Source organism: Lonchura striata, chromosome 7 (assembly GCF_046129695.1).
Source record: "Lonchura striata isolate bLonStr1 chromosome 7, bLonStr1.mat, whole genome shotgun sequence".
Classification (NCBI taxonomy): Eukaryota; Metazoa; Chordata; class Aves; order Passeriformes; family Estrildidae; genus Lonchura; species Lonchura striata.
In genome coordinates, this window is record NC_134609.1 from 29,736,990 (window position 1) to 29,763,063 (window position 26,074).

General features: G+C 40.1%; 1 protein-coding gene across 1 annotated transcript; it reads right to left on the bottom strand.

The window, feature by feature from the left end:
• Positions 1-15: 15 nt before the first annotated feature.
• On the bottom strand, positions 16-22,930 carry DHX32 (DEAH-box helicase 32 (putative)). The gene is made up of 11 exons (XM_077784741.1): positions 22,661-22,930; positions 20,799-20,983; positions 17,383-17,755; positions 14,695-14,940; positions 12,443-12,542; positions 12,167-12,325; positions 4,785-4,976; positions 3,092-3,241; positions 1,971-2,161; positions 984-1,165; positions 16-269 (listed from the first exon to the last, which is right to left on the bottom strand). Exons 1-11 carry the CDS (start codon positions 22,928-22,930, stop codon positions 77-79), a joined length of 2,241 nt encoding a protein of 746 aa, XP_077640867.1. The 3' UTR covers positions 16-76.
• Positions 22,931-26,074: the final 3,144 nt, after the last annotated feature.

Sequence of the window (26,074 nt, forward strand, 5' to 3'; positions counted from 1 at the left end):
GGGTTAAGGTGGGGATGTGTTTTGGATATGTTGCTTTTATTTATTGTTGTCCAATATGTGGTGGTTCAGTCTACATTCACTGAATAACACATCTCTGCTCAGTGTGAGTTTGGGGAAATTCCTCATTTTCTTTGCTGTCACTGACAGTTTTCTGTTCCTCCTTTGTGGCTGAAACAGGTGCCAAGTGATTGATCACTTCCTGCAGAATATCCTTGCTTTCACTTGGAGGAAGATTACTGAAATAATACTGAGGTACCAGCTCTGCAAATCTGGGGAGGAAATCACACAAAACATTATTAATTTTTAATTGATTTTTGAAATACTCGAATAATTATTTCCAGACATATCTAAAAAAATCTACGAAGTTGATATTTCAACCCAAAACTCTCCAAGAATACAAGATTCTCTGCAAGATATAGTAAGAGTTTGTGCTTTTAGGAGCCTGGCAGTGAAAATCCTCAGCCTGCACTTGAGTTGCAATGCAGTTCCCAGTGCTGCAGGTTGCATGAAATAAGAATTTCCCTGCTTTAGAACACAGTGGTTCAATAACATTATGATAAAAGCTCTCCTATAAACATGGGAAATAGAAAAGATGGGAGAGTGAAATGTATAGTCTTTGTGTAAAGATATTTTTGCAGAAGGAAGATTCTGGTCTCTCCCTGAGTCCATAAACAGGCCATGATTCAGCTCGCTGGGTACAGAAAATATGTTAGAAAAGGATTTGCTGGAAAATAGGTTTCAGAGAACAAAGACCTTTCCAGCTGTATTCACATGTGAGTGCACTGCTCTGTTAACTCTGAATTTTTTTCTATATATTTTACCTTGTAAGAAACTTTTGCAGGTCATAATGTGGGCTTTTTTGATTACTGTTACAGTGGCACCTACTGAGAATACAGATCTTCCCTTTTAATTTTTTTTTATCCTCCCAAAGTGATGACTTTGTGGACTGGAGTGAAGGAGGAGCTGCATCACAGTTCACTTACAGATGGGGGGAGATCTCAGAGACAACTCGGATGGAATTGCCCTCAGAGATGCTGAACTCATGGAATAAAACCCACTCTGGAATCCTCCTGCTGCTGTAATAGGATGAGAAGGGGTGGAGCTGGGCCACTTGTTTGTGTGTTAGCATTAAATAGTTCCCTGAGCCATCCACATCACGAGCAACCTAAAAAAAACAACAATGTGGAGAGTTATCCATCATTTAATTGATCAGTGCCTTTTAGATTTAAACCAGAAATTAAACTTCCTTTCAGATACTTTCAACTTCCTAAGTTTGTGTGGGAAATCTTGGGATTGGATACCATGAAATGAGACTTAAAGAAAATGTTGTATTTTGAAAGGAAGCTGCAACAAATAAGTATAATAATCTGAGTTTGGCTGTGAAGGGTCTGTGAAAACATAGAAACATGTATTCTTTAGCACATCCACTTTTCATAGACTTATAAATCCAATGTGTCAGGCTATGAAATGTGCAGGTGGGAGAGCTCATTTTTGTGTTGAGATGGAGCATAGGGATGTGAAGGAAAGCCTGGGGACTCAAGTGGGAATAAATCAATCTAGTTTACATTTACAATTACAGTTAGAGTGCCTTCCTGAAATGAGGCAAGCTGTCTCTTATGCACACCTAAATATATCCAAGTCACTTCTCTATTTTCAGGCAATTTTCACCTTCAAAAAGATCGAGATAATTCCTGAGAGAATATTGGAATTTCAAGAGGTTTTTTAAGGTGTAAGAGTTCTTTGAGGGAAGGGCATATTGGCAGTTTTTTTATTGCTGTGGAGACTCTGAACTCCAAGCAGTGAGAGATGAACCCCAGAGAAAAGACTGAAAGGGGAGGAATTGTTTGATACATTGGGAAAAAAAGGCTTTTATGGTAATCAAGAGATTTCACTAATGAACCTAAGCTTTCTGAAAGCATTCTACATAATTTAACAGTGCAAGAAGATGAAACCACAGTGTTTTTCCTTACATGCATGAAGTAACCAGATAAAAGAGCTTTCTTAATGCTTAGCAGATTTGCTTCTGATGCAAAGTCTGGTTCTGAGATGGGAAGTTCGATGCGTTTCATGATCTCCACCAGCTCGGCTCTGATCATCTCTGCCATGCTCAGAGCTGAGCAGCTCAGGAAATAATCACGGCACCATTTCTCACTGCTGAAGTCTGTGGGGGAAAAAACAATGTTTTGGCTTAAAGCAGGATCTCACTGATGCGTGCAATCCACAGAGGTGCTGCCTCAACACCTTTTGTTCATCCTAAACTTGGATTTTGTGCTTCTACAGGAGGAGCCATCATTCTGGTTTTGCACAGTGTCACTTCAAAGGACAGTTGGAACAGTGGTCATGGATTCCTGTTGGGTAAGAGATGCTGTCCTAGGATGTTTTTAATTAATTAATAAATTAATATTCATCAGCAATATCTACTCACTTAGTGTGGCAAGCACATTTCTCTCCCTCTCAGGATTTTTCATAGAGGAGCACAGAGAGAAATGAAAGAGAAAACCATTTCTATTTCTGCTCATTGTTTTTCCTATGTGGAATGGGTTTGGAGAATTGTTTCCTTGGGGTGATGCTTGGTTGGATTCTGGTGAGGATTGTTGGAGCCTGATGGCCAATCCAATCCAATCCAACCCAACCCAATCCAACCCAATCCAATCCAATACAATCCGGTCCAGTCCAACCCAACCCAATCCAACCCAACCCAACCCAACCTAAATCCAATCCAACCCAACCCAATCCAATCCAATCCAACCCAACCCAATCCAATCCAATCCAATCCAATCCACCTGTGGCTGGACTCTCAGAGAGGGTCACAAGTTGGGTTAGAGTCAGAGAAAGTAGTATGTAGTTTTAGTATCCTCCTTTTATACAGTATATTGATGTATTTTAGCATAGTTATAATAAAGAAATCATTCAGCTTTCTGAATTGAGTCAGACATCCTCATTTTTTCCCATTGGGTTCGCCTTCATTTACAATACCCATAGGTTTCTCCCATAGGTATCAGCCATTCTAGAAAGAATCACCAGATTTTTTGGGTTTGTTCTTTTTCCAAACTGGTCCCAGTGTGCTTGATTTTGGCTCGGGCACACTTGCCTGGGTGTGTGGGGCTGGCAGTGGCTGCCTTGAAGGCGTTGAAGACGTTGATGAGGGTGAAGTGATCTCCTGCAGGGTGGGAGAAGCGGTGCCAGCGGCTCCGAGCGATCTCCTCTGTGCCAGGAGGGGCGTGCAGGAAGCAGCTGGGAGCTGAGGAGAAAACCAGGCCAGTGCTGAAAACACAGAGGGCATGCACAAAACCCCGCTGGTATTTTTGGGTTTTTCCTTCCTCGGTTGCCTTTAACCCCCAGTATTGGATCGGTGCTGAAGAACTGAACCTGCTGCATTCACTAAGGGTTTATTCCTGTGGGTGTCTTTCCAGTCTTGTTTTGTGGGAATCAGAAAAACAGAAACTCCCACAGACACAGATCTCAGAAACACAGAAAAACAGAAAATCAGAAAAACAGAAGCTCACACAGACATTGATCTGCAGCCTTGGAAGAAGCTTGGATTGATGTAAAAATACACAGATATCAAGCAGAAAACCCCTAAACTCATATTTCTATAGTTGTAAGCAAGAATATGCCTTAAGTAAGTGAGAAACTGAATGGGTGAGATGGTGAAGGGTTTCTAATGTTAGGGTGGGGTTGTATGGAACAAACAGAGAGTTTAGAAGTTTTAACAGAAGCAGATGTGTGCTGTGAGTTAGAAGCCCACTGGACTAAAGTATCCACAGTGCAGCAGAAGTGAGTAAAGGTGATGGGTTAGAAAAGCAAAATAAACCCTGTGGCAGCTGTCATTGGGTTAGAAAGTTCTGCACTGCCTTGTAACCAAGAACTTGTGACTGCTCTTGAGCTGTGGCCGAATGCCTGCTCCTCTAAAATCTGAGACTGATGTTTATCTGAGCAATAAATCATTCTTAGCCTGAAAATTTCTAGTGGTGACAATGATATTGTTTAGTTAATGTGTGTTGCAAAAACAAAAGAGCAGCTTTCTCCCAGGCTGATGCCAAAAAGAGCTTCCTAATGTCACAACCTAATTCAGCTAGAATCCAACAAATGGTTTCTTTATTATAAAAAGACATCTTTTGATTTAATGACTTAATTTGCCTCTCTATGTTGAAATTTCTGCTTTCCAGTGCATTTTACTTTTGTGTCTGTTGAGGTGATTGAGCTTTTCTAAAATTGAATTGTGCCTATGCTCAAACATTTACATTTGTTATATGTACTTTATAAAAACTATCACAGGTTAACAATCAACCCACTTTTGGCATAAAAAGTTGTCCTACAAGGAGAACAACTCATGCAGCTTGATATCCTGTGGTTCATGTGTTTGCTGCCCAAGACTCCAAGGTTATGTCAGTTTTATAAATTATTTGAAGTAGAGAGACAAGATCACAAAGTAATTTTTTGTAGGTAAACAGTTCAATGTCGTTTCATAATTAGAACTTCCCCTATTTTGCTGCACCTATCTGTCACAAATGTAGATAATTATAAGAAAGTTTCATTTTGGTTTCTGACAAAAGGGAGGAAGCCAATGGGCAGCTGAAGCCTGGAAATGGAATTCTCTATGGGAATTTTTTACTTAGCTTTCATTGTATCCTTACAGTTAAGACTTGAACAGCCAGATATATTCATTTACTTGAAATAAGCAGGATGAGAATAACAAAAATTTGCTTTTGTGGGTAGATTTGGAAGGAGTCTGGATTGGGCAGGTGGCACAAGGGCTGCAGTGAGAGCTGATCCAGGAGTACCTGTGACCATGGCTGCAATGGTGAGCATCTCATCCACACACTCAAATTCACAGGAAGCCAGCAGTGACTTGGACAGCTGAGGATCCAGGGGGAATTCTGACATAATAATCCCAAATTCAGAGAGGTTTCCATCGTTATCCAGCGCTGCCAGATAATCCAGATCTTCCAAAGCCTGCATCAGGCTTTCAGGAGCTAAGGAAGAGGGAAGAGAATTCCAGTTCTTGAGAGTGGCTACACAGGAATGAATGCCTGAATTCTCATTATAATATTTCAGCTGAGGGAAAATGATACTTCTTTTATTTGACAGTGATTAAGAACAAAAAGTAATGGATGAATGGAAGGCTGAGAAAATTCTGGAGGAAGAAAATAAGAGGTAACAATCATAGAGCTGCAAATCACTTTGTTGATGCTTTTAATGTCAGAACAATTTTTGTCAAAAGCCCAGACACAATCCCCAATACCCCTAGACTCTGCCAAAACTGCTTCCATTACTGGAAGTTTTCAGGTGGGTTTTTAATGTTCATTCTTTTTTAAGAGGTGTGGTCATGCTTGAGGGATGCTGAGATACAGAACAGGTTTAGGAAAGAGCTTTTTTAACCAGAGGAGATATTCTGATTTTATAGAAGTTATGACTGTTATTCTTGCAGGTATTTTGAGTTCTCTTGGTTGCCTTTTTAATTATAATACTTCTTTTACATAGGTTCTCATAATACTAGAAGAAAAATGGGAATGTAGTAAAAGAAGATGTCTCCCTAGCAATTGGCTGTACTTTCTCACTCCACAAAATTCAGTGTTCAGTTTTCCCTTAGTGTGGGTTATAACTTCCTTACAACCTCCATAGGTTGAAGTGAGAACAGTGAGGCAGCAAAAAATAATGAGGGAATATAAGAAAATGTCCTGAGAGGACAGGATTAAACAAATCAACACTTAAAATTAGGACTTGAGCAGGCCTGGAGGAAATCTGATGGTGATAAAAGGAGGTCAAACAAGCCCAGAAGAGCTTTATGTGGTCGAGAGAGGGAACCTCGAGTTGAGGTTGTCAGGCCTACACTCCAAAAAATTGTTGCCAGAGCATGAAAAACATGGTGGAAATTTGGGAACTCCTGAAGTGTGAAGTTTCTTTAAGGTTCTTTCCTCCCAGCTCTTTTCCAAGGTGGATTTCTATTCCAGGTTATATTGAATATATCTTTCATGGGTAGCTGTTCATTTACATTCACAACTGCTCTCCAAGCACTGCAGCAACTTTCTCCTTACTCCAGCCTAAGGATCTGGTTGATATTTTCTCAGTTTTATGGATAACAAGTTGAATTTGAAGCTGGTGGCAGAAATTCCACTGCAGCAGGACTTGGCCTCATCCCCAGCCCTGGGAAGCTGCACTGGCCATTTGTCAGCTGCTGTCAGCTGGACATTAATGGGGAAAAATCCCCAAATAAAATAACCAGCCCACAAGCACAGCTGCCCACACAGGCAGGGGGTGGATTTGCACTTGGATCTTCATTAGTAGATGACTAGAAATAATTTCTTGCATTCATTAAGAGTGGGAATGTGTATGGCATCACCAAGACTAAAACAAAGCAAGGCTGTAATTAGCTGCTAGGTCACATTCAGCCACACTTTGCCCACACATTCTGCAAGAAAATCTTGAGATCAGGTTTGGACTGCATTGGCAGGGAACTGTTTATTGCCATCTCTCTGGAATTAACTACTTATAGTCAAGGAAAAAGTAAAATGGGAAGCAAACAAGCACCTGTTGTTTTTAACCTCATTCTGTTGTGTCTGAAGGGGGAAAATAGTTTATTAATTCCCCTTACATGAGCTCTTCCAGAACTTCTCCAGCATCTCAATCTGCTAATGGGACTTTAGTTAAGTTTAAAACACCCAATTTTCAGACAAAGTCTCTCAGGAACCTGCAAATTCCTTTTAAAACTGGACCTGCTTCATTTCAGTCTCAGAGTTCTTCCCTCTGCCTGCACAATTCTATCTAGAGAGGACATTTATTACAAGAAATGTGGGGTTTAGTGGATTAAATTATGAGCCCTTGCAAAAGCTGAAGTGTCTGAGAAGAAAATACTTAGGAGTTTTAAAGAAATGAGAAGTAGCAGCTGATGATGAATAAGAGTCAGTGACATGAAATAAAAATCAGTGATTGAAAATCAGGGATAGTAAAAGGGTCACTCAGATGTGTAGTAATTACTAGGAGATCATGGAAAGCTATTTTCCAGAATTCAACAAAGTAGTTTGTGCTAGAGCTCACAAAATACATGGTTATATGACAGCCAATTTCAACCCCTTGATAGCATCAGTAATTTGCATTTTTATGCCCTAGAGTTAGTTGTCTTGAGATTTATAAGCACAAATTACTTCCCTGTCTTGATATGAGTATTCTGGAAAAAAATAGATAAAAGGAAAAAAAAAAAGATTCCTGGAGTTTTATTGATCTAGAAAGGACAAGACAGTAAAGGTGGATTAGAGCAGGTGAAGGAATAGTAAAAAAGCAAAAATAAAAAAGCAGAGTGGGGCTTTTTAGGGTTTCTTGTCATCACCAGCCACTGCTGCCTTGAGGTGTGAACCACGAGGATTTGTGACTCCACTGCTGCTTTCACAGCAGCAAAGTTCAAAAAACCTCTCAAGATGTGTCCTGTGCTTTCAACAAGAAACTGTCACATCCCTGGAATTTTAAAAGGTATTTCCTAATCTGGCATTTTCTTTCCCTGCTCTGTGTTCTTTGGCTGCTCAAGACTGGGTTGCTCTGGACTCATTTCAGGAAATCTGACCAGTTTTATGTAAATACAGATCATGCTTTTGATCCTTCTTAGGCTTAGTAAAGCAAATATATAACAATGTTATTGTTAGCACTGGAATCATTTCTCTGAGAGTTTCAAGCTACTTAATTATATTCTTGGTTTCATGTTTCTGTAACTTTGATGTGAACAGAGTAAATTCTGTCTCTAAAGGCAGCTACACCTGAAGTCTTCAGCACCACATCCCATATGGCTGAAATGCAAGTGCTCAGGGTGTGAGCAGATAAATTCAAAAGTATTATTTTTCTTGCATTAGGAGGCAAGTGATTTAGAGATTTGGTCAAAGTTCTGTAATAAATGGATATTAGAGATAGGCATGAAACTTTTGTGATGTTTAATAGTGCATTTAATTGCTCTCTTGTGCTTCTCTGGAGCTCCACAGCTCCTGTGTTCTGGTCTCCTACTCTGCAAATGCTGAGTATGTAAAATACCTTTTGTGATAGATCTTTTCCTTCCAGAGGAATAACTTAAAAAGTTAGAGCTGCCATGGATGTCAGGTGAAGGGATGTTGTCTTTAAGGAGCTGATGCTCTGCCTGGCTCTCCACAGGTTTTGCAGGTTTTGTTGGGCTGGAGAGCAGAAAGAACTGCCCAAATAATTCCTGCAGGGAGGGCAGTCCTGGGGAAGGGTGATTGCTGTTCCTGGTTTCTGACACTGCTCCCTGGACAGCAAACTGCAAAGGTGGAGGAGTCTATGCCAGGTTTTCCTCAAATTATGCAAAGATTTTTCTTCTGCAAGCACAAGTTTCTCTGTGCAGGTTTCCTCCTGATCCTCTTTCCCCCCTTGTACGTTCTGAGTCAGGATTTTTTATGTGTCTGTTTTGCTCTGAAGCCACCATTTTATAATTATTATTTTGAAATGATAGTTGATCATTAAAAATTACTTCCCCAAGCTCATACTTTGCAGTATTTTTATTCCCCTTCATGCTGCTTCACGACTCCTCCACTCTGGCTGGTGATGGTTCCTGCTGTGATTTTCTGCTAGCAGGGACAGCTGGGACAGGGCCTGGCCTGCCCTGTCAGAATATACTGAATAATGTCTGCACACATCAATGAATTGATGAAATCCAGAATTTAATACATCAAAGAATTAACAAGTAAATTTAAGATAATAAATCTGCCCTGAAGTGATCTCTGTTGAGCAGAGCTTACATGGTGCATTGAGTTTCTGTCTTTGACAGTCTCCAGTGAAAATATGCCAACAATTTATTTCTCTGAAACAATTTGAAATGATATAAATTTATACAACTCTTGTTATTCTGGATTTTCTAGAAATATATTCTCCAGGGGGTTGTAAAATCATAGCTCTCAAATGTAATGGTCGTGACCATGGATATACCTTTAATCTCAAAATTGTTTAGGGAAATTCTGAATGAATACAGAATCTGCAAATGCTTTCCCTTTGATCCCACAGGGAAATTTTACATGGCTTCATCTTTCTAATGATTCACTTAGTTTAAATAAGGATTTTCCAGTGATTTACAAAAGTACTCAACATTGCTGCAATCTATGGGCCTGGGCTTCTTTTGTCCCATTATAAACCCCAGCAAAGATCTATCTGATTTACTGATCAAAATGTAAACACATCCCTGTTCTAGGAATCCCCCTAATGCACTTTGGAGCTGCAGTGCCAGGTTCATTTTCCTCTGGCTCACGGATTCCAGAAAAGGGAATGAGCTCTGCTGCATTTGCTGCTCTCCATTATGGCATGAATTAAATGCAGCAGCTGCAAGCCTGACATGTTTGTTGCTTTCATAATGCAGTAATGAGTCAGACCTAATCCAGGCTTTTATTTCTCCTCAAAGAGCAGAAAAAAAAAAAAAAAGAATCCCTTGTGCACATTGTTGCTGAGCAGAAATAAAATGCTTTACTGCTGTATTTTTTATCTCTTATCTGCTGCATGTTCTCCATGTGCAGGAAACAGGTTGGGAAGTACTTCTTGCTATGAATTTCAGTGTCCTTCTGATTTGTTTGTTCATGCCCATGTCTTACTCTGTCATCTCAGTGAAAACCTGACTTTGTTTAGGAGAAATTCTCCTAAAACCCCCAAAGCCTCTCTCTGATTCAGCTGCAAAGACAAGGTGAGAACTGTTGGACAGAAACAGTGCAGAGGGAGCCTGTGGCACGCAGGGGATGCTGAGATGTTTTTACTCCTTTTACTCCAAGGGAACTCAGCTCCAAGGAGTCATGGAAGAGTTAAACCCATGGCAGGGCTTTGGAACTGGGTGATCTTTATTGTCCCTCCCAGCCCAAACCATTCTTGGGATTGTGTGCTTGAAAGCCTGAAATTATGAAGTCAGGGGAAAAAAAAAAAGGCAAGTTCCTTCACTCTCTTACCTCAAAATTCAGGGTTTTCCCTGCCTAGTATTGAAAGTGTATTTGGGTTTATTTTATAAGGAATATTGTGTTGAGTTCTGTGAGCTGGTCCAGCACAAGAACTGACTCCCCTGACAAATTTCTCCCTTGGGTGCTGCAGTTTCTTTGAGAGAATTTCACAGCAGGCACTTCAAACTCTGTGCTGTGACTGTGGGAGCTTTGCACTCATCTCTGGAGGAGCCTGTAGGGATCAATCTGTTACTCTGATTTTTAAGATTTTCTAAAACTTTTTTGAGTTCACATTCTGTTAAAAAACTTTCCCACACATTTTCTATAAACAACATGTTGTTTTGCATTCCTTTGTGGGGGTAGAAGAAGTTGATGTACTGGTGGTTTGTCCAATGTCTGGAGAGGTGGCCCATTCACTCCCCAATCCACTGTCACCTTTGGAAAAGTATAAAAGTTGGAGTCAGAAGAATAAACTTTCTTCTTTTTTGCCTCACCACCATAGTGGCTCGTGTTGTGCTTTCTCGTGTCCTATAGCAACATCAATCCAAGGAGGAAAAAAGTTCAGTGCCTGCTCCAAAGTGGAAAGAAAGCCAGGGTGGGATGTGATATCCTGGTTAAAGGAAGAGCTGTGCTGGATCATCAAAGCTGTGTCCCAAATGTTTCATTGTGTAAGGCAGGAAGCAGACAAGGAAATTGTGCAGATTTTCCCCTCTCCTTTCAATGTTTGTGGGATTTTTTTTCTTTGTTCAGCCCGTTGCCCACTGTACTTAGTGGACAATCATTTAGTAATTCTAATTCCTAAAACTGCTCAGTACCTGCACCTGACACTCTTGATCTAAGCAGCAAAAGCCTTGTCCTATGTGATGTCCATCCAAGCCAAGCCAATTATTTCACTCCTCAATTACATGTACAATTTCTCACACACCAGGTCAATGCTTTCTTCAGCTGCATTATCCAAAAATACAGCCAAAACTTAGAATTCCTGCGCCTGTAAAACCCTTATGTGGCTCAAACATTTCATTGTCGCTGAATGCTGTCCCCATTGTCCCTTTAAATCCAAAAATGCCAAATGCTTTCCCTCATATAATTTTACTAATTCTTTCTACAGTTCAACTTTCTTCATATCCAGGAAAAGCATAAATATGTTTTAGCTTTCTTTTTTTCAGTAGTAAAATACATTTTAAATTTGAGTAGGAGCAAACTGTGTTCCATACAGATTTCATGGGTTCAGCACAGGAGATAACACTCACAAGGCCAAAATACTGCAATTCCATTGGTTTTGAATCAATTGCCATCAGACTCCTATTTCTTTTAGGCTTATTTCAGCTAAACAGACACACAAGGGAAAAGTAGAATAAATTTTTCCTTAAAATTCCACTTAACTCTGTATTGCAACATCCAACAGTGAGAACTAACACTTTATTACTGATTAATTACATATAGAAGAGGAGAGATCATTCCAATTTTGTGTATGTGCACGAGGAAAGGCAGGATAATATAAGAATTTTTCCTGTTTGCACTGGAAAATTATGAATGAAGCCAGCAATTCCCAAACCAATGAAATCAGGGCTATTTTCCTTACTTTAATGGGTTTCAAAGCAACAGCAGAACCTGCAGTGGCACTTGGGGTTTGTGATAAGCCAGAACAGAGGAAAATATCCTTCTATAGAAAAACCTGAAGTTATGAAGTCAGGGGGGAAAAATAGGCAACTTCCTTCACTCTCTTACCTCAAAATTCAGGGTTTTCCCTGCCTAGTATTAAAAGTGTATTTGGGTTTATTTTATAAGGAATATTGTCTTTGAGGAACAGCCCATTGTAAATTTGAGGTGGGAGATGCTGGAGGATAAAGAGGAAGCTCATTTCCTCCACACACATCCCCCAGGTAACATCAGTGGTTTATTTGGGTTGTAAACTTTTGATTAAAGGAATATATTTTGTTGGATATCTGTACAATACCTTGTACAACAGGGCACAAATTTTCTTTGTGGCTTACAGGAAAATAATATGTAACCTAGATAAGGAGATACTTGGAATATTGATTTTTTTTTTTAGCATTCCAATTCCATTCAGACACTTTATGGTCTTTTTTTCTAAGTGCTATTGAGCTGAGAATGGCTGTAGCAGCTAAGTGAGAAAAGCAGGGTGATATTATTAGAAGTCCTCAAATAAAAAAATCCTATGAGCAACAGGGCAAAATTCACCTGGAAAGAACTTCTAAAATAATGATAAAAATATGATAATTGGTGCATCCCCTTACCTGGGCTGCTGATGAAGTCACAGTGAGCAAAGCCTGCTATGTCCATCCTCTTCAGGAACAGCACCAAGCTGGTGAGCTTGGATTCCTGAACTTTAGCTGGAATTTCTGGCTTCATTTCCTTGTATGTAAATTCTTCAGGATACAAGCAGAAGATTTTCCCTGGAAGAGAATCCAGGAAAATTACCTTTTTTTAAAATGCTTCCTCCTCACGTCGCCGCGTTGATCGCATTAATTAATTTGAGCTAATGGATTGAAATGTTGAGCTAATATTTCTACCTGATGGAGACATGCCCAGAATTTGTTTATGCATCTCTGCTTGACTTTGGCTGATAGGCTGGGTTAGAACAGAGTCTGCTCTGATTCTAGGATTGTACACCTTTAAATGAAAGAGATACCAAGCATCAGACAAGTACACAAGGGCTGCAAAAATATGAATGGTCTGTACTGAATTTCTCTCTAGGTCATTTAACAGAAAGGGTAGGAACAGTTTTCATTTCTTTTTGGTTCAGCAGCTTGGGAAGGAGAGCACTCAGCACCCTGACAAACTGACAGATGTTTTGCAGTCACTCTAAGTGTGCTTTGAGATAAATGTCTTTTTTTTCCTCCTGAAGAAATGTACCTTATTAAAGCAGAAAATGGTATCATCAAGAAAAACATCAGAAAATATTATTTATTTCTTGCAGTGACAGAATCCCAACATTTTCTGATAGCATTTTGCTCCCTAACACCAGATTTTTGTCTTAATACTGAAATTATAGGAGACAAGGGTTGCATTAAATATATGATGCCATGTTTTATATTTTTCTTAATTATGCTTTATTTGGATTAAGGTGAGGAGCTGATTCACTCCCTGCTCTGGCCACAGGCCTGTAGTGTCCAGCAAGACACAAAACTGCCTGGAAAAGGCAGCTCTCTACTCCTGCCATCTGAGTCAACTCTATCTGCTTTAAGTAGAGTTTTCATTAAAAAAAAAAAAAAATATATATATATATATATATATCCTTCAGTGGAGAGCACAGATTTCTTTTCCTGCAAGTGAATTGCTGATTTTGAGTGGGAATTTGAACTGGTGAGGGAGGAATATCACAGGACTAAACCAAATAATTGAATTAAAGGTGAAAATTGCATCACTGATAGAGGTGATTTAATAAACATCAGGACTCTTGGATCTGTTTGTTCCCATTGATTTGTATTTTAAATTCACAAAATTTGTAATTGGTGGAATTGTACTTTGACCTTCAGGTTTCCATGGCAGTGAAACCCATTTCTGCCATGCAAGAAAATTGCTGTTGTAGGAATAAGTTTAATTGGTCTAATTGAAAATTGCTTTGGCTCTTCTTCCTTGCACACAAAACTGTAATTTTTAAACTTGCCTTGAGACTGAGTTAATTCATAATTCCCAGTTAAAAACCTTTTAAAATGACAGGTTTTTTTGCAATGCAAATGAAAGCTACTGGTTGGTAGTTCACAAGTTTTTCCCTGAAATACTTGCAAGGTCAATCAGGATTAATGATCCCTGTTCCAAAATTTTAGGGACACTTAACTCCAATTTTGGTTATTCCACCTTGTACTATAGAAAGGAAATACATTACAATGTTTCTTTTGCCTGTCACTGGAATTTTTATTTTAACCAGGACAGTTACAAAACCTGTAGTAGTGCAGCTCGCAAGTTCATGTTCCTACACGGTTACTCATCCTTTAGGACATCAGTTGTATAGAAATAAAACAAATGAGAATTTTGAGAATTTTTTTGGGTTTTTTTTTTTGGGTTTTTTTTTGGGTTTTTTTTTTTTTTTTTTTTTTTTTTTTTTTTTGCAGCTGCATTAATCCTTCCCAGGTTGAAAAACAAGAAATGAGGGCAAACTTAGAATAAACTGGAAAAGGTTAAGTATTAATAAGATAAATTAATTAATTTGATTAATTCATCTAATTATTTCTAATGCAATTAGATAAATTGCAGCATTTGGATGGGAGCACATGTCCAGGAGGAGCACAAGCAGCTTGAAAAAATAGAGATTCTGTGTGAGCAATTACTAAGTCATTAAATAAGGGATGAGAATAATCTCCTAAACCAGGAGATCTCCCAATAGGTGCCTAAGAAGTGATTTTATTTTGCTTTATGCATAAAATACTGAAGAGACATTCATGACTGATAGGCCAGAACTCAGGTGAAATGCATTTTGCAAACAATCTGTCATGGGTTTGATGCCCAAATAAGTGGTAGTTTCAACTGGAAGCATTCATCTGGCTTTAGAAGCTTCAAAAATCCAATTTCTAATTGAATTTGGGAAGTAATTGTGATTTCTTGCTTGGTTTTCACATGAGATGTCCATGAAAATGATTTCAATTCTATTAATTTTACATGTTAAAAATATCACACAACCTGTGCTGTGAAAGAAGAGAAAACCATGTAATCCTCTGGGGACTATTTGCATTTATCTGAGCTGCACAATTCCCTTTCCCTGCCCTGAAAAATCCCTTTTGCAGAGTTTATTTTGGACAAAGTGCTTCTGGCTCCCTTCACTGACCTTTCTTGTCTCCAGACCAACATCGATGACAAAAGTCACATTTTTAGTCCAGATCAAAGGTTCTCCAGAGCTGGTGGTGAGTAGCACTTTCCTCCTGTATTTTTTGCAGCATTTCTGCCTGTTTTGAATTAGTTTGGGAGCCAGGTCTTGTTTTGTGGGGTACAAAGGGATGGGGATGAGTTCTCCAAGGTCAGGGTTTAAACTGGGTTGTTCCTGTCTGATCATCTGATAAGCTTTTTCAATTTCCTGTAATCAAGAAAAACACATTTTTTCCATATGAAATTGTTATATTCTTAGTCCAACTGCAACATATAAAATGATCAAAATATGCAGGAACCTTCCTACTTTCCCTTAATTATTATATTTGAGAAGATGTAAATACTATAAAGGTTTGAATTTTTTTCCCCCAATGATTAATAAAATCTCTAAAGATTTAATAAAGTCAATAAAATGTTGTTAACTTGCATTGATGGAAAATCACCTTTAAAATAATCCACAGATCCAGAGATTGGATATGAATTGTAAAAGCTTTTTGTTGTTTTAGTGTTTTGTTGTTGGGGGTTTAATAAGAAATCATTTATGTTCTGCACGATTTTTGGAAAGGCATACAAAAATAATTCATGGGTTTGCTCAGTCTGAAAGGGATTTTTTTAAAAGCACTTTTATTAGCAAAGGTTTTGCAAAATTGAAAACCTAGACTGAGTTTCTCTTTGAGAGTGACATCACATTTCCAGTAGTTATAGGTTGAAAGTGCTCCATAAAAATTGTTATAAAGATACAAGAGTGACACCTAATAGCAAGGCTGGCAGCAGGGCAGCCCATAAATCCTGATGTTCTTGGTTAATTCATATTTTTGTTTAGTTTAAAAGACAGTTGAGTGCTTGAGAACAGTGAACCATTACCACGATGAAACTTTAAATCACAGTTAAACAAGAATTCATGGGATGTTCTGGTTCATAATGAGTGTTCTGTTCATTGTGAGAGTGAAAAAATGAGTGATCTCTTCTTGGCAGGAAAGAAATTCCTATTCTAGTTTTGTGGGGAATTTACGTGTCAAGAAAAACCCTTTTAAGCAGAAATAAAATTTTCTTCCCAGCCTTTTGAAATGGAAAGAGCATGTGTTTTTTCTCTGACATTATCTATTGTATAACAATAATAACACAGAGAATTCATAACTTTTTTATTTGTAAAATTGGTGTCTATAAGGTTTAAAACTGATTATTAACATTATTAAAAGTGTTTCATATCCATCCCCCTTTTAACAGTGAAAAGCAACAAACACTGCCTGGGTAGTTAGTGATAAATTATCTTTCCTTGTGAAAAGTCATTATTTCCTGGTGAGTTTGTTGTTCTAAAGCAGATTTAATGACACACAGTGGAAGATTTGGGATCACTATCAGGAAAATTATAATAATAATCACAAATATTGGAATATTGATTTGATTGTCAGATTACTTTGCCAGCTTCAAAGGACCTGCTAGTGCAGTGAATTTAGGGAATCACTTCTGTCTACAGAGATGCAAAGATGTTACTATTTAGAATGGCCAAGCCTGTGCAGATTCCTGGATTTTCCTCTCACGCCTCTGGAGTGACATTTTCCTCCTGTTGGTGTGCACACAAATGCTTGGGAAGAAGAATCCAAATGGAAAAATCTCCTTGGGAGGTTTAAGGTAAAGACAGCCCTGTGCTGTAGGACATTGATGGGGGCTGGACCTGTGTCCGTGTGTCCATCCCACACCACAGGGATAACACAAACTGTGGGATGCCCAGTGCCAGGATAGGTTATTCAATCCCTGCCCCTGTGTGCTGCTTTTACAGCTTTTTGCATCACACAAAAGGATGGTGGCCTTTCATTGAACCTACAGAAAACAAATATATTTTCTACACAATATTTATGTTACATAGATATTTCATGTGTATAAACCAGAGTGTTAATGTATGCAATGACTTCTTTGAAGGGAAACCCTGATATTATAAAACTTGGTGGCACATCTGCTGTCTTAGCTGCTGACAGCAAGGTATTTACAGGTCAGATAAAAAACCACATTTCCTGGTTAAAATCAGAAAGAGAACAGGTTTGATTCCTGGAGAAGCTACCTAGGGCAGAGGCTGGACAGAGTTAAAGGAATAAAGCAGGGATTTGTTAAAAGGTCTGCACAGGACACACTTTGGGCAGTAGAAGAGCCTGGCTGAGGCCAGACCCAAGATGGACAACGAGTCACGAGTTTTCACACTTTTATAACTTTTGGTCCATTTCCATATTGGGGTTAATGTTGAAATGTTGTTACTTTCAGAATGTCTGACTGGAATGGACAGCCAGAAGTTTAATCAAAGTTTCTTTGTGCAGTGTTATTGCTAAAATATAGGAGACTATATTGATTCTAATTTTAATGCAAATGCCTCAAGATGGACCCCAGGTCAGGAGTTTTCACACTTCTATAAATTTTGGTCCATTTCCATATTGGGGTTAGTTGTCCAATTCCAGCAGTTACGCAGTCTCATCCTCCCAGATTGCTCTCCCCAGTTTGCTGTTTGCACTTTTTGGGTCTGGAAAAGGATTGTTCTGTGTGACTGAGCTGTGAGGAGAGCTTGCCAACCCTTTATATGAAGTTCAGAGTCACGCACAGCGCAGTCCAGAACGCGGAAAACGCGAAAGCTGAAACTCAAGGCGTCAACTCAACAACTTACTCGCTCAGATGGCAGGAAGACGACGATGTCCCCGCTCTCCCTGGAGTGGTGGATCTCCAGGAGCAGCCTGAGGGCGGGCAGGAAGGGGTCCCTGTGGGTGCTGCAGGAGAAGACGGCCGGGGCGCGGTGCCTGCCCCGCACGCGCAGCGCGGGGACGCCGCCGCAGAAGCGCTGCAGGGCGCTGCACATGTGGGGGGCAGTCAGGATCACCAGCCTCAGCTCTGCTCTGGCTGCCAAGACCTCCTTCAGAAGGCCAAGCAGGGCATCTGTGGCCACTGTCCTCTGGTGCACGTCGTCCAAGATGATGACACTGTAGGAGTTCAGGAGCGGCGTGGACATCATTTCCCTCTGGAGCACCTCATCCGTGCAGTACCTGCAACACAGACACACAAAGCTCTACCAGGTTCCTGGGACTATTATTGTAAGAAATTAATTCAGTGTCTTGGGGGCAGCTTGGATCTTTCTATTCCAACATGAAAGATTTGATAAGAACAGGGAGTATTTTTAGTCTCAGTCATTTGTTTAAATCCTTCCTTTAGCAGCTACAAACCTGATGTGATTCAATGACACTCAAAGTGTAGAAAGGATGCTCCAGGCAAAAGCAGGAATCCTCCTGCCCTGAAATCATCTGTTCATCTTCCATCACACGCCATAAACAATTTCTGAGCTAGGAATGAATCCTTTTGGATGAGGGAAGAAAGGTGCACTTGAGGCAGAGCTAGAACTAAGAGCAATTAATTTACACCATAAAGCCCTCCTCACTTCTATCCCTGCTGCTGACAGGTTTTTTTAAAGGATATTATTTTTTTTGTGTTGCTCAGCAGGACTTGGAATTCTAGAAGCAGGTTTGGATGTGTGAGAGGAAGGGATTCATCTCCCTCTCAACAGGAGCAGCTGCAGGAAGTTCTGCTGCAGGATGAGGTTTAAGGAGTTCTCCACAGACAGAGAAAGGACAGGCAAGAGGAAGAGTGGTGGGAACTGATTTTCAGAAGTGGTGAGTATTCTCTTCTCCACTGGAAACCGGTGGCTGAGAAAAAAGCTTCTGGTCTAGATATGATACTTTGTGCCTCCCATGTTAAGGAACCAGAGAAAATAACTCAAAACTTTCTGGCAGGCTCAAAAGCTGAATCCCTGTGTTACTGCTGTCACCTGTCTGTTCTTGCTACATTAAGTGCATTTCTTATCTCCCAAAAATCCCCCTGATTGTTATTTTCATCTTGTTGCTGAATATACCCTCTTCTAGCCATGTTTTTTGATTGCTTTCAAATTTTGGCTTTACTTTGGGAAAAATGATCACCTGTTCTCTTCTGGTATTGAACATTCCTGTACTGGAAAATAGAAAAAAAAAAAAGTAGGGGAAAAGAAAAAGAGGTTAATGAGGTGCTTAATGAAGTTTTGCTTGGACAGTAACCTTGCCCACTTAAATCTCTGCTATGATTTACCCCAGAATGCCTCCTTCAAACCTTTTAGTACTTACTGATTAATCACAAAATCTCTGCAGAAGAGAGGAGAGAGCTCATTGCAGTCTAGAACTTCCATGTGAGGGGAGGAGTGGGACAGGCTGTGCTCAGGGGTGGCCGGGACTGAGGGAATGGCTGGAGCTGTGTCAGGGAGGTTTAGGTTGGATTTAGGGAAAGGTTCTTCCCCAGAGGGTGCTGAGCACTGCCCATCATTATTGGACACAAAATGAGTATCCTGAAGCTTGGTAAGTTTAAAAGAGAAAAAAAAAGAGAGTTTTATTTGAACATCTGGTATTGATAGAATTCCAAAGGTGACAGTGGATTGGAGGATGGAATTGCCACCTCTCCAACCACACTGGTCAAACCAGCAATCCATCAATTCTCTCCTCCCATGAAGAAGAATGCAAAACAATAATTATTTACATGAACAGTGTGTGAGAACTCCAGTAGAAATATGTAAATATTATCAGAATGCTAAAGAAGTTTTATGAAAAATTAAAAATTTCAAAAAATTATGAAAGAAAACTTAACACTTTTAAAAATTGAGGTAACACTGCCCAGGCTCCCCAGGGCATGGGCACGGCCCCGAGGCTGCCAGAGCTCCAGGAGTTTGGACAACATTCCCAGGGATGCCCAGGGTGGGATTGTTGGGGTGTCTGTGCAGGGCCAGGGGCTGGATTCAATGATCCCTGTGGGTCCCTGCCCACTCAGTGTTGCCCTGATTTTAAAAAGTGTTAAGTTTTCTTTTGTAGTTATTTTGAAAGTTTTAAAGATTTCATAAAACTTCTTTAGCCTTCTGATAATGTTTACAAATTTGAGAGTCAGAGTTCCTACACAATTTCATGTATAAATAGAATATTTATACACAAGTGAGTGGAATGATTGAGTGTGAGTGGAGAAAAATGACTAATTGATCTTTAGACCAGTGTGGTTGGAGAGGTGGTAATTCCATCCTCCAATCCATGGTCACCTTTAGAATTCTAGAAATATTTATAGAAAATTGTCACTGTCGAGGCAGGACAGGAATGAGAAGACTCTGATCAGAAGGCTGCTGAGAGTAAAACTCCAGTTTATTGAAAATACCCTGCTCTTTTATACAGAGCTTATGAGGACCAACTCCATTGGTCCTGAAGTGAAAACAACCCAAACCATTGGTGCAGAGTGCTTGATGCACAGTGATAGAACTTAATTATAAACAATGTGAATAACAAGAGAGATAAAGAATTATTTACATTCTTTTCCAACTCTTTCCCAGGCTTCTGCCTGGCTAGAAACTCTCTGTTTCTCTCTTTGACTGAATCTGAGACCCACAGAAAAGATATATTATAAATATGACGCTTTTAATATGTTTTTATAATTTTTAAAAAATATTATATTGATGTTTAAATAAAACTGAGTCTTTTTTCTCTTTTGAACTTACCAAGCTCCTGGTAGGATTTTTCTTGTTGACAAGAATACTAGAAATAGTGAGGAGGCTAGACTTGTGGTGGACTCCTCTCAGTTCTCCAGGGGAAAGACCAAGTTGTCCTTTCCAAGGTACTGGGCCCCGAATCTCAGAGCACTATGCTGGATATTGGCCCTGGAGATGTCCAGGATTTCTCTGGATGTGTCTCAGGCTTTTTATCATATTCCTATGCATCCTCGTAGTGCTTTGCAGCTTGTGATATCTGACGGACAAAAAAAAGCTGCAATGGGGGTCGGTCTCAGCCCTTTTCTCCTCCATATACTCACAACTGCCCTCGCAACCAAAATTGCTCGTAGGTTCAATATTTGGGCTTTTGCTTATATGGATGATTTGCTCTGCCACCCAAACTCCACCTTGCTACGAGTAGCCACGCTATATGCGCCTGTGTCCGATAGCGACGCACCCAGTGAATTTAAAATATTCTCCAACTTCCCAAAGCGAGTGGAAAGCGCTGGCAGCGCTGTCAGGCGAAGATCTCCGAAGGCACCAACCTCAGGATGGTCTCGGGCGTGCAGCAGCTCTCGAAGGGGACGGCGTAGCCGACCTCGTGGCCCAGGCCGACGTCCAGCTGGTCGGCGGCGCGCAGGGCCAGCGCCACGGCGGCGCGGCGCAGCACCTGCGTGCACACCACGGCCCCGCGCCGCGCAGCGCAGCGCTCCGCGCACCACTGCGGCACCTGCGGAACGCCGCCGCGGCAGAAGATTCATCGTCATCATCATCATCATCATCAAAATAATAACAATGGTTGTAAAAATAATAATGCCATCAGAGTGATGAAGTTTAGAGTTAGGACAATTGCAAGAATTACGGGCGTCCGGATGCTGTCGGACACTAAGTCACAAAAAGCGTGACTTGTGAACAAAGGAATCACCCTTAAACCAATACACTTGTTGCATATTCATACACCTTCATGGTTATGCATCCATTCTATTCTAAACAAGAAACTCTGTCTGTTGTATGTCAGCTGTTCCTTTAATCCTCATGGCATCTTCCAGTCTGAGCAAGGCCTGAAGAAATTAGCTTCTTCTGATAAGAAGCCATAAATTCCTCTCAGGGCTGGCTCAGCAGCAAACTTCCCCCTGCTGGGTCATATCCATGGAAAACATATCCCAGGATTTCAAACTGACAAATGCCACAGCCAGTATCTGTAATTTCAGATTAATTACTCTGCAAACATATAGCTGAAACTGAACTGCTCCAGGAACTCACACAGCAGCTCCTTAATTTGTATATTTACTAACATCAACACTGGAAAATATCCATACGTTGTTATGAGAAATTAAAATTGCATTATAAATATTATTTTAATAGATGTTATCAGGTTTCAAATCCTTCATTTAATTAACATCTAAACCTAGGTGCATCAGCCATATATAATTTATTTCTATATAGTTATATGCACTTCTAGAAATGCTTAAAAACCAACAAACAATGTGCTACATCTTATTAAAGGTTCAATAAAATCTGCCTTGTTAAAGGACAATTCAAAAGCTAACATTTCTTAGCAAGTTGTTTACTATTACACAAGGTTTTTTTTGTCTGTAAACTACAGGCAATAACAAGGGGTAAAAACTTGGCACTCCAAAAATTATTTGGATGTGAATCATTTTTATGGGAACATCGGGATTTTCAGGGAGAGTTGTGATGTCTCTAGTTTAAAATGTGATCTCTGGAAGTATCCAGCAGTGAAGTCTGTAGGATGTATGAGATGCCATGCAACAGTAATTATCCTGCAGCTCTACCTGCAAGAAATTTTCCTCCTGATCCCAGTCATAAACAACAGTATTTTGGCTGATAGCACTTACTTGAAAATTCTTTTCTACTGACTGTGACAACAGACCTGGGTTGTTATAGATTGTTAAAGCAGAATTTCATAGTCCTGACTGATACTTGGGTACTTACACTCAGCTGAGATCTTGGCTTCAGTGGTTTCTTTTAACATGAGTTTTGTAAAGTAATTTTGTGCTGTTGGAGAAAACATTTGCTCCTGGCTGAAGGGGGGGAAAGAACATTAATTCTCCCTGAGAATCAGCCCTGCTGATTTCAATCCTTCATTCCCTGGGAATGTTTTGTCACTTCATCTTATGACAAATACTCTGTATTTCTTTCCTGATACAGCATTAACCAGAACCAAACCACAAAGAAACTGCAAATTTTTTTGAATGCTTAAAGAAAGTTATTAAAATATTTAATATATTTAAAATCTGTATTTGCATTAATCTTTATTCACCTTTGCTATTTCACTTTCCCTTTCTGGCCTTAATACTTGGTTTACAATAGTTATAGTGATTCTGAAATTCATTAGATGTTCTAAAAATGCATTAAAAAACCCAACCAAGTTGGCTGTACTGACCTGGGAGCTCTTGCCAGTCTTAGCATCTCCTGACACAATCACAATTTGATTATGGAGCAAAGTTTCCATGAAAGTACATTTTTCTTTCCATATTGGAAGCTCTTCTCTCTCTTTCATCAGTCTATAATAACGGGAGGAGTAAGGCAAGCCATCAAAAGGATTAAGCTCTAAATCTTCTCCACAGACAAGTATTTCCTCTTCATCCCCGTCGCTGCTGTCGAGTAATTCTGAAAAGCAGTGGTTCTCTGGGGGAAAGGTTAAAAACTCCATTTTTCTTACATATATTATTCCCAGCGAAAGCCCATTAGTGATGGAAGTAGCCCTTTGTGTGCTGATTGATCATTTTGGCCCCTTAAACCTGAGCAAATCCATTTTTCCTCGCCCCAGGATTAGTATTTCACAGCTCTCGGGTTTAAAGGTCCAGGCTCGGTGTCCAGCTGCCTTTGTGGTCTGCTCGTCTCGCTCTGGGTGGTTTAACAGCCCCAGTGAGCCTGGAGAAAATATATTTTTGAAAAAAAATAATCACCCAAAAATCTTCCAAATGGCAGCGTTGAAACCAAAAGGAGGAGCTGAGCAGATTTTGCAGCTCGGCGTTGAGTCCCAGTGTTTGCTCTTGCCCAGGCTGGGGGATGATTTGGCAGAGCAGCTGAGCCTGACCTCTGTGGCTGCAGGGGGAGAATCTGGAGCTGTGATTGCAGGGCTGGGAATGTGGGAGCTGATCCCAGCACAAAGGCTGCACCCCTGGGTGCTGCAGGGCTCTGCCTTTGAGCTCCGTGCAGGGCACAGTGGCAAAAACTCTTTTATGCACTCTGTGCATGAGCCCAGAGGACTTGGGAGGCTTTATCAGCTTTTGCTGCAGTTAAAATACACTTAACACATGAAAAAATCCCAGAGTGATGCCAGTTCTATTCCTTCAAGGGCACCAGAAGTGGCCTTGGAAGGAGGTGGAAGAAAAAACATTACTGATGTACAGTAACTCCAACTCGGAGGACTCCAAAGTAGCAAAATTGCTTCCTAATCTTGGCTGAGCTGCACTGTAAGGCAAATATGAAATAACACTTTTTATTTTAGCTCCAGAGGGAAGTTATCACCAGGATGCTGATAATGTCCAATTTTCATGCTCACTTAGGTCATTCTGCTGCATTTGGATTCCACTTTCCCCCTGACCTTCATGGATCCCTCTAATCCATCCTGTTTGTCTGATTTTGTGTTCCATCCCTCCCTGCTTGTTAAAGCAGAATTTCATAGTCCTGACTGATACTTGGGTACGTAACTCAGCTGAGGTCTTGGCTTCAGTGGTTTCTTTTAACATGAGTTTTGTAAAGTAATTTTGTGCTGTTGTTACAAACTCCCAACCTTTGAGATCTCTGCCTCTCCCAAATGGGCCCTAAATCACTCAATAAGGCAGAAATGTCAGAAGTTCAATCCCACAAAGGGTTTTTTCATAAAATTTATCTTAAAATAACATTAAGGATTTTTTTGGGGTAAAATTAATATTAAAACGTCTTGAAGCAACCACATGAATTGCTATTATTCTGCATTTTCCTTGTTTTTCACATGTTTAACAGCTCTGATTTCCTAATTTGCAGTACAGGCTCATCTCCTAAACCCTGGACATTGGACAGCAATATTCCTGGTTCACTGAACAAATTTGAATTGTCATAGCACAGCAATTTTTTTGTTCTCCCTTTTTAGTATGTAATACAGGAAGGCAGATTAAAATGTTACCAAATCAAGAAGAACATTTTACTATTTGAAAACGAAGTATTTTTGAACTAATATTCCTTTTGTGATCATGTTTTAAGAGACCAGGTTGTTGACTGATTGACTTTATTTATTTCTGCTAAAATAGGGCCTGTAGAACTTTATTTTTCTTTTCAGCCAGGCCTTCAAGGACTTACAAGATGGGTGCTTTAACATAATACAGAAGGATTTAATTAATTCTGATAAAAAACTGAAACACTCTCTGCAGATGACTGCTCTTAGTAAATTAGGGTATAAGCTGCTTTCAAAGATATCAATGAAAACTTTGCTATTGATATAAATTATATATTGTTGTGCAAGTGCTGATGATAATGCACTCTAGGAAAGGAATAAATATCACATAACATATTCTGGATATTTAATAAAGACTCCTTAAAACACAGCTACTCTTTGTAGCTTTGCTATTAAACCTTTCAGAGGAGGAGGATTTTCTGTGTGTAATTTAAAATAATTTGATCTGTGCTATCAGTGGCATTTCAGAGATGTTCCCCATTTTTCCTCCCCCATTTCAGCAGAAATATTTTGCAATAGCAATGGGAATTTAAGGGTGTCTTTTCTTTTTTTCACCCCAAGAATGTTGTTTAAATAGAGGGGTTTCGATTAAATTTACTTCATAATGTAGTGAATAAAGCCTGTGAAATGTGAAGATGAAACATCCTGGCTTTTAAAAGCAGAATTACAGTTTATTGTTGTTAAATGAGAACCAGCAGATGCTGTCAAGAGCAGTTCCTCCTTCCATCCTATTTTCCAGCCCAGACTCTTTGAAGCCAAATCCCTCCAGTGGGATGTGGAACAGCACCTTTGCAGCTGGAAGTGGAGGGGCTGCTCCTAACCTTGAATTATTTTCATGCTGAAGGCTTTGATAATTTTCCCTTTTAACACAAACCCGCCCTAAAGATGTGTGCTGGTATATTTTGATATTTCCTCTTTCTGTTTGTGTGGCTGATCGGTGATCTGCTGACCCAGATCCTGAGCTGGGAATCCACTTGAAATTTGTTTTTTTTCTGAGGGCTGTGTTTTACCTGCCATTGGTCTGTGCTGGTTCCAGGTTGTTTATTCTGTTTATCTCTCACATGTTCTGCTGCCCTGCCCAGCTCTGTCCTGCAGGGCAGCGTGTGGGGCTCTGCCCTCAGTGGGATGTGACAAACATTAAATACCAGAAACTCCCTGGGCTGGATTTACAAGAACGTGCCAATATCTGTCACCTACGTTGGACAGTGTGTCCCCAGCCTGAACCAACAGAAAAATGCCAACACCACAGTGAGACATGGAGGGCATGAAGAAGGAGGAAAAGGACAAGGCACACCCAATTTCCTCCATCTTGTCCCCTTTGGACCCCTCATCTAGAATCCTAAAATTTTACTTTTGCACCCGTGCCACACTTAATTATTACTGATATCAAACCCTCAGAGCTGGTAATTGATCCTGTAAGGTTGAAAACTCTTTTCCATGGGCAGAGATCCCAGCCAGTGTCTCTGGGGCTCTGTCCAGGGGGTCCCAGGGCAGCCAGAGGGATGCTCTGATTCCCTCAGGGTTGCAGGGCTGTGAGCCCCGGCTGGAGCTGGAGCTGCAGCTCATCATCCACAGCCCCAGGCAGGGCATGCAGGGAGGAAAACTGGCTGAGAGCTGGATTTTGGCACATGAAATCCT

What these genes read in the sequence shown, in the direction of transcription:
- DHX32 (XM_077784741.1), bottom strand. Translation starts at nt 22,930, where the DNA reads ATGGAGTTTTTAACCTTTCCCCCAGAGAACCACTGCTTTTCAGAATTA. An exon ending in ACGCCCGAGACCATCCTGAG is followed by an intron (nt 17,756 to 20,798) that starts GTTGGTGCCTTC and finishes TCTGTGTTGCAG; the next exon opens with GTACTGCACGGATGAGGTGC. An exon ending in TGACTTCATCAGCAGCCCAG is followed by an intron (nt 4,977 to 12,166) that starts GTAAGGGGATGC and finishes CCTCTTCCTTAG; the next exon opens with CTCCTGAAAGCCTGATGCAG.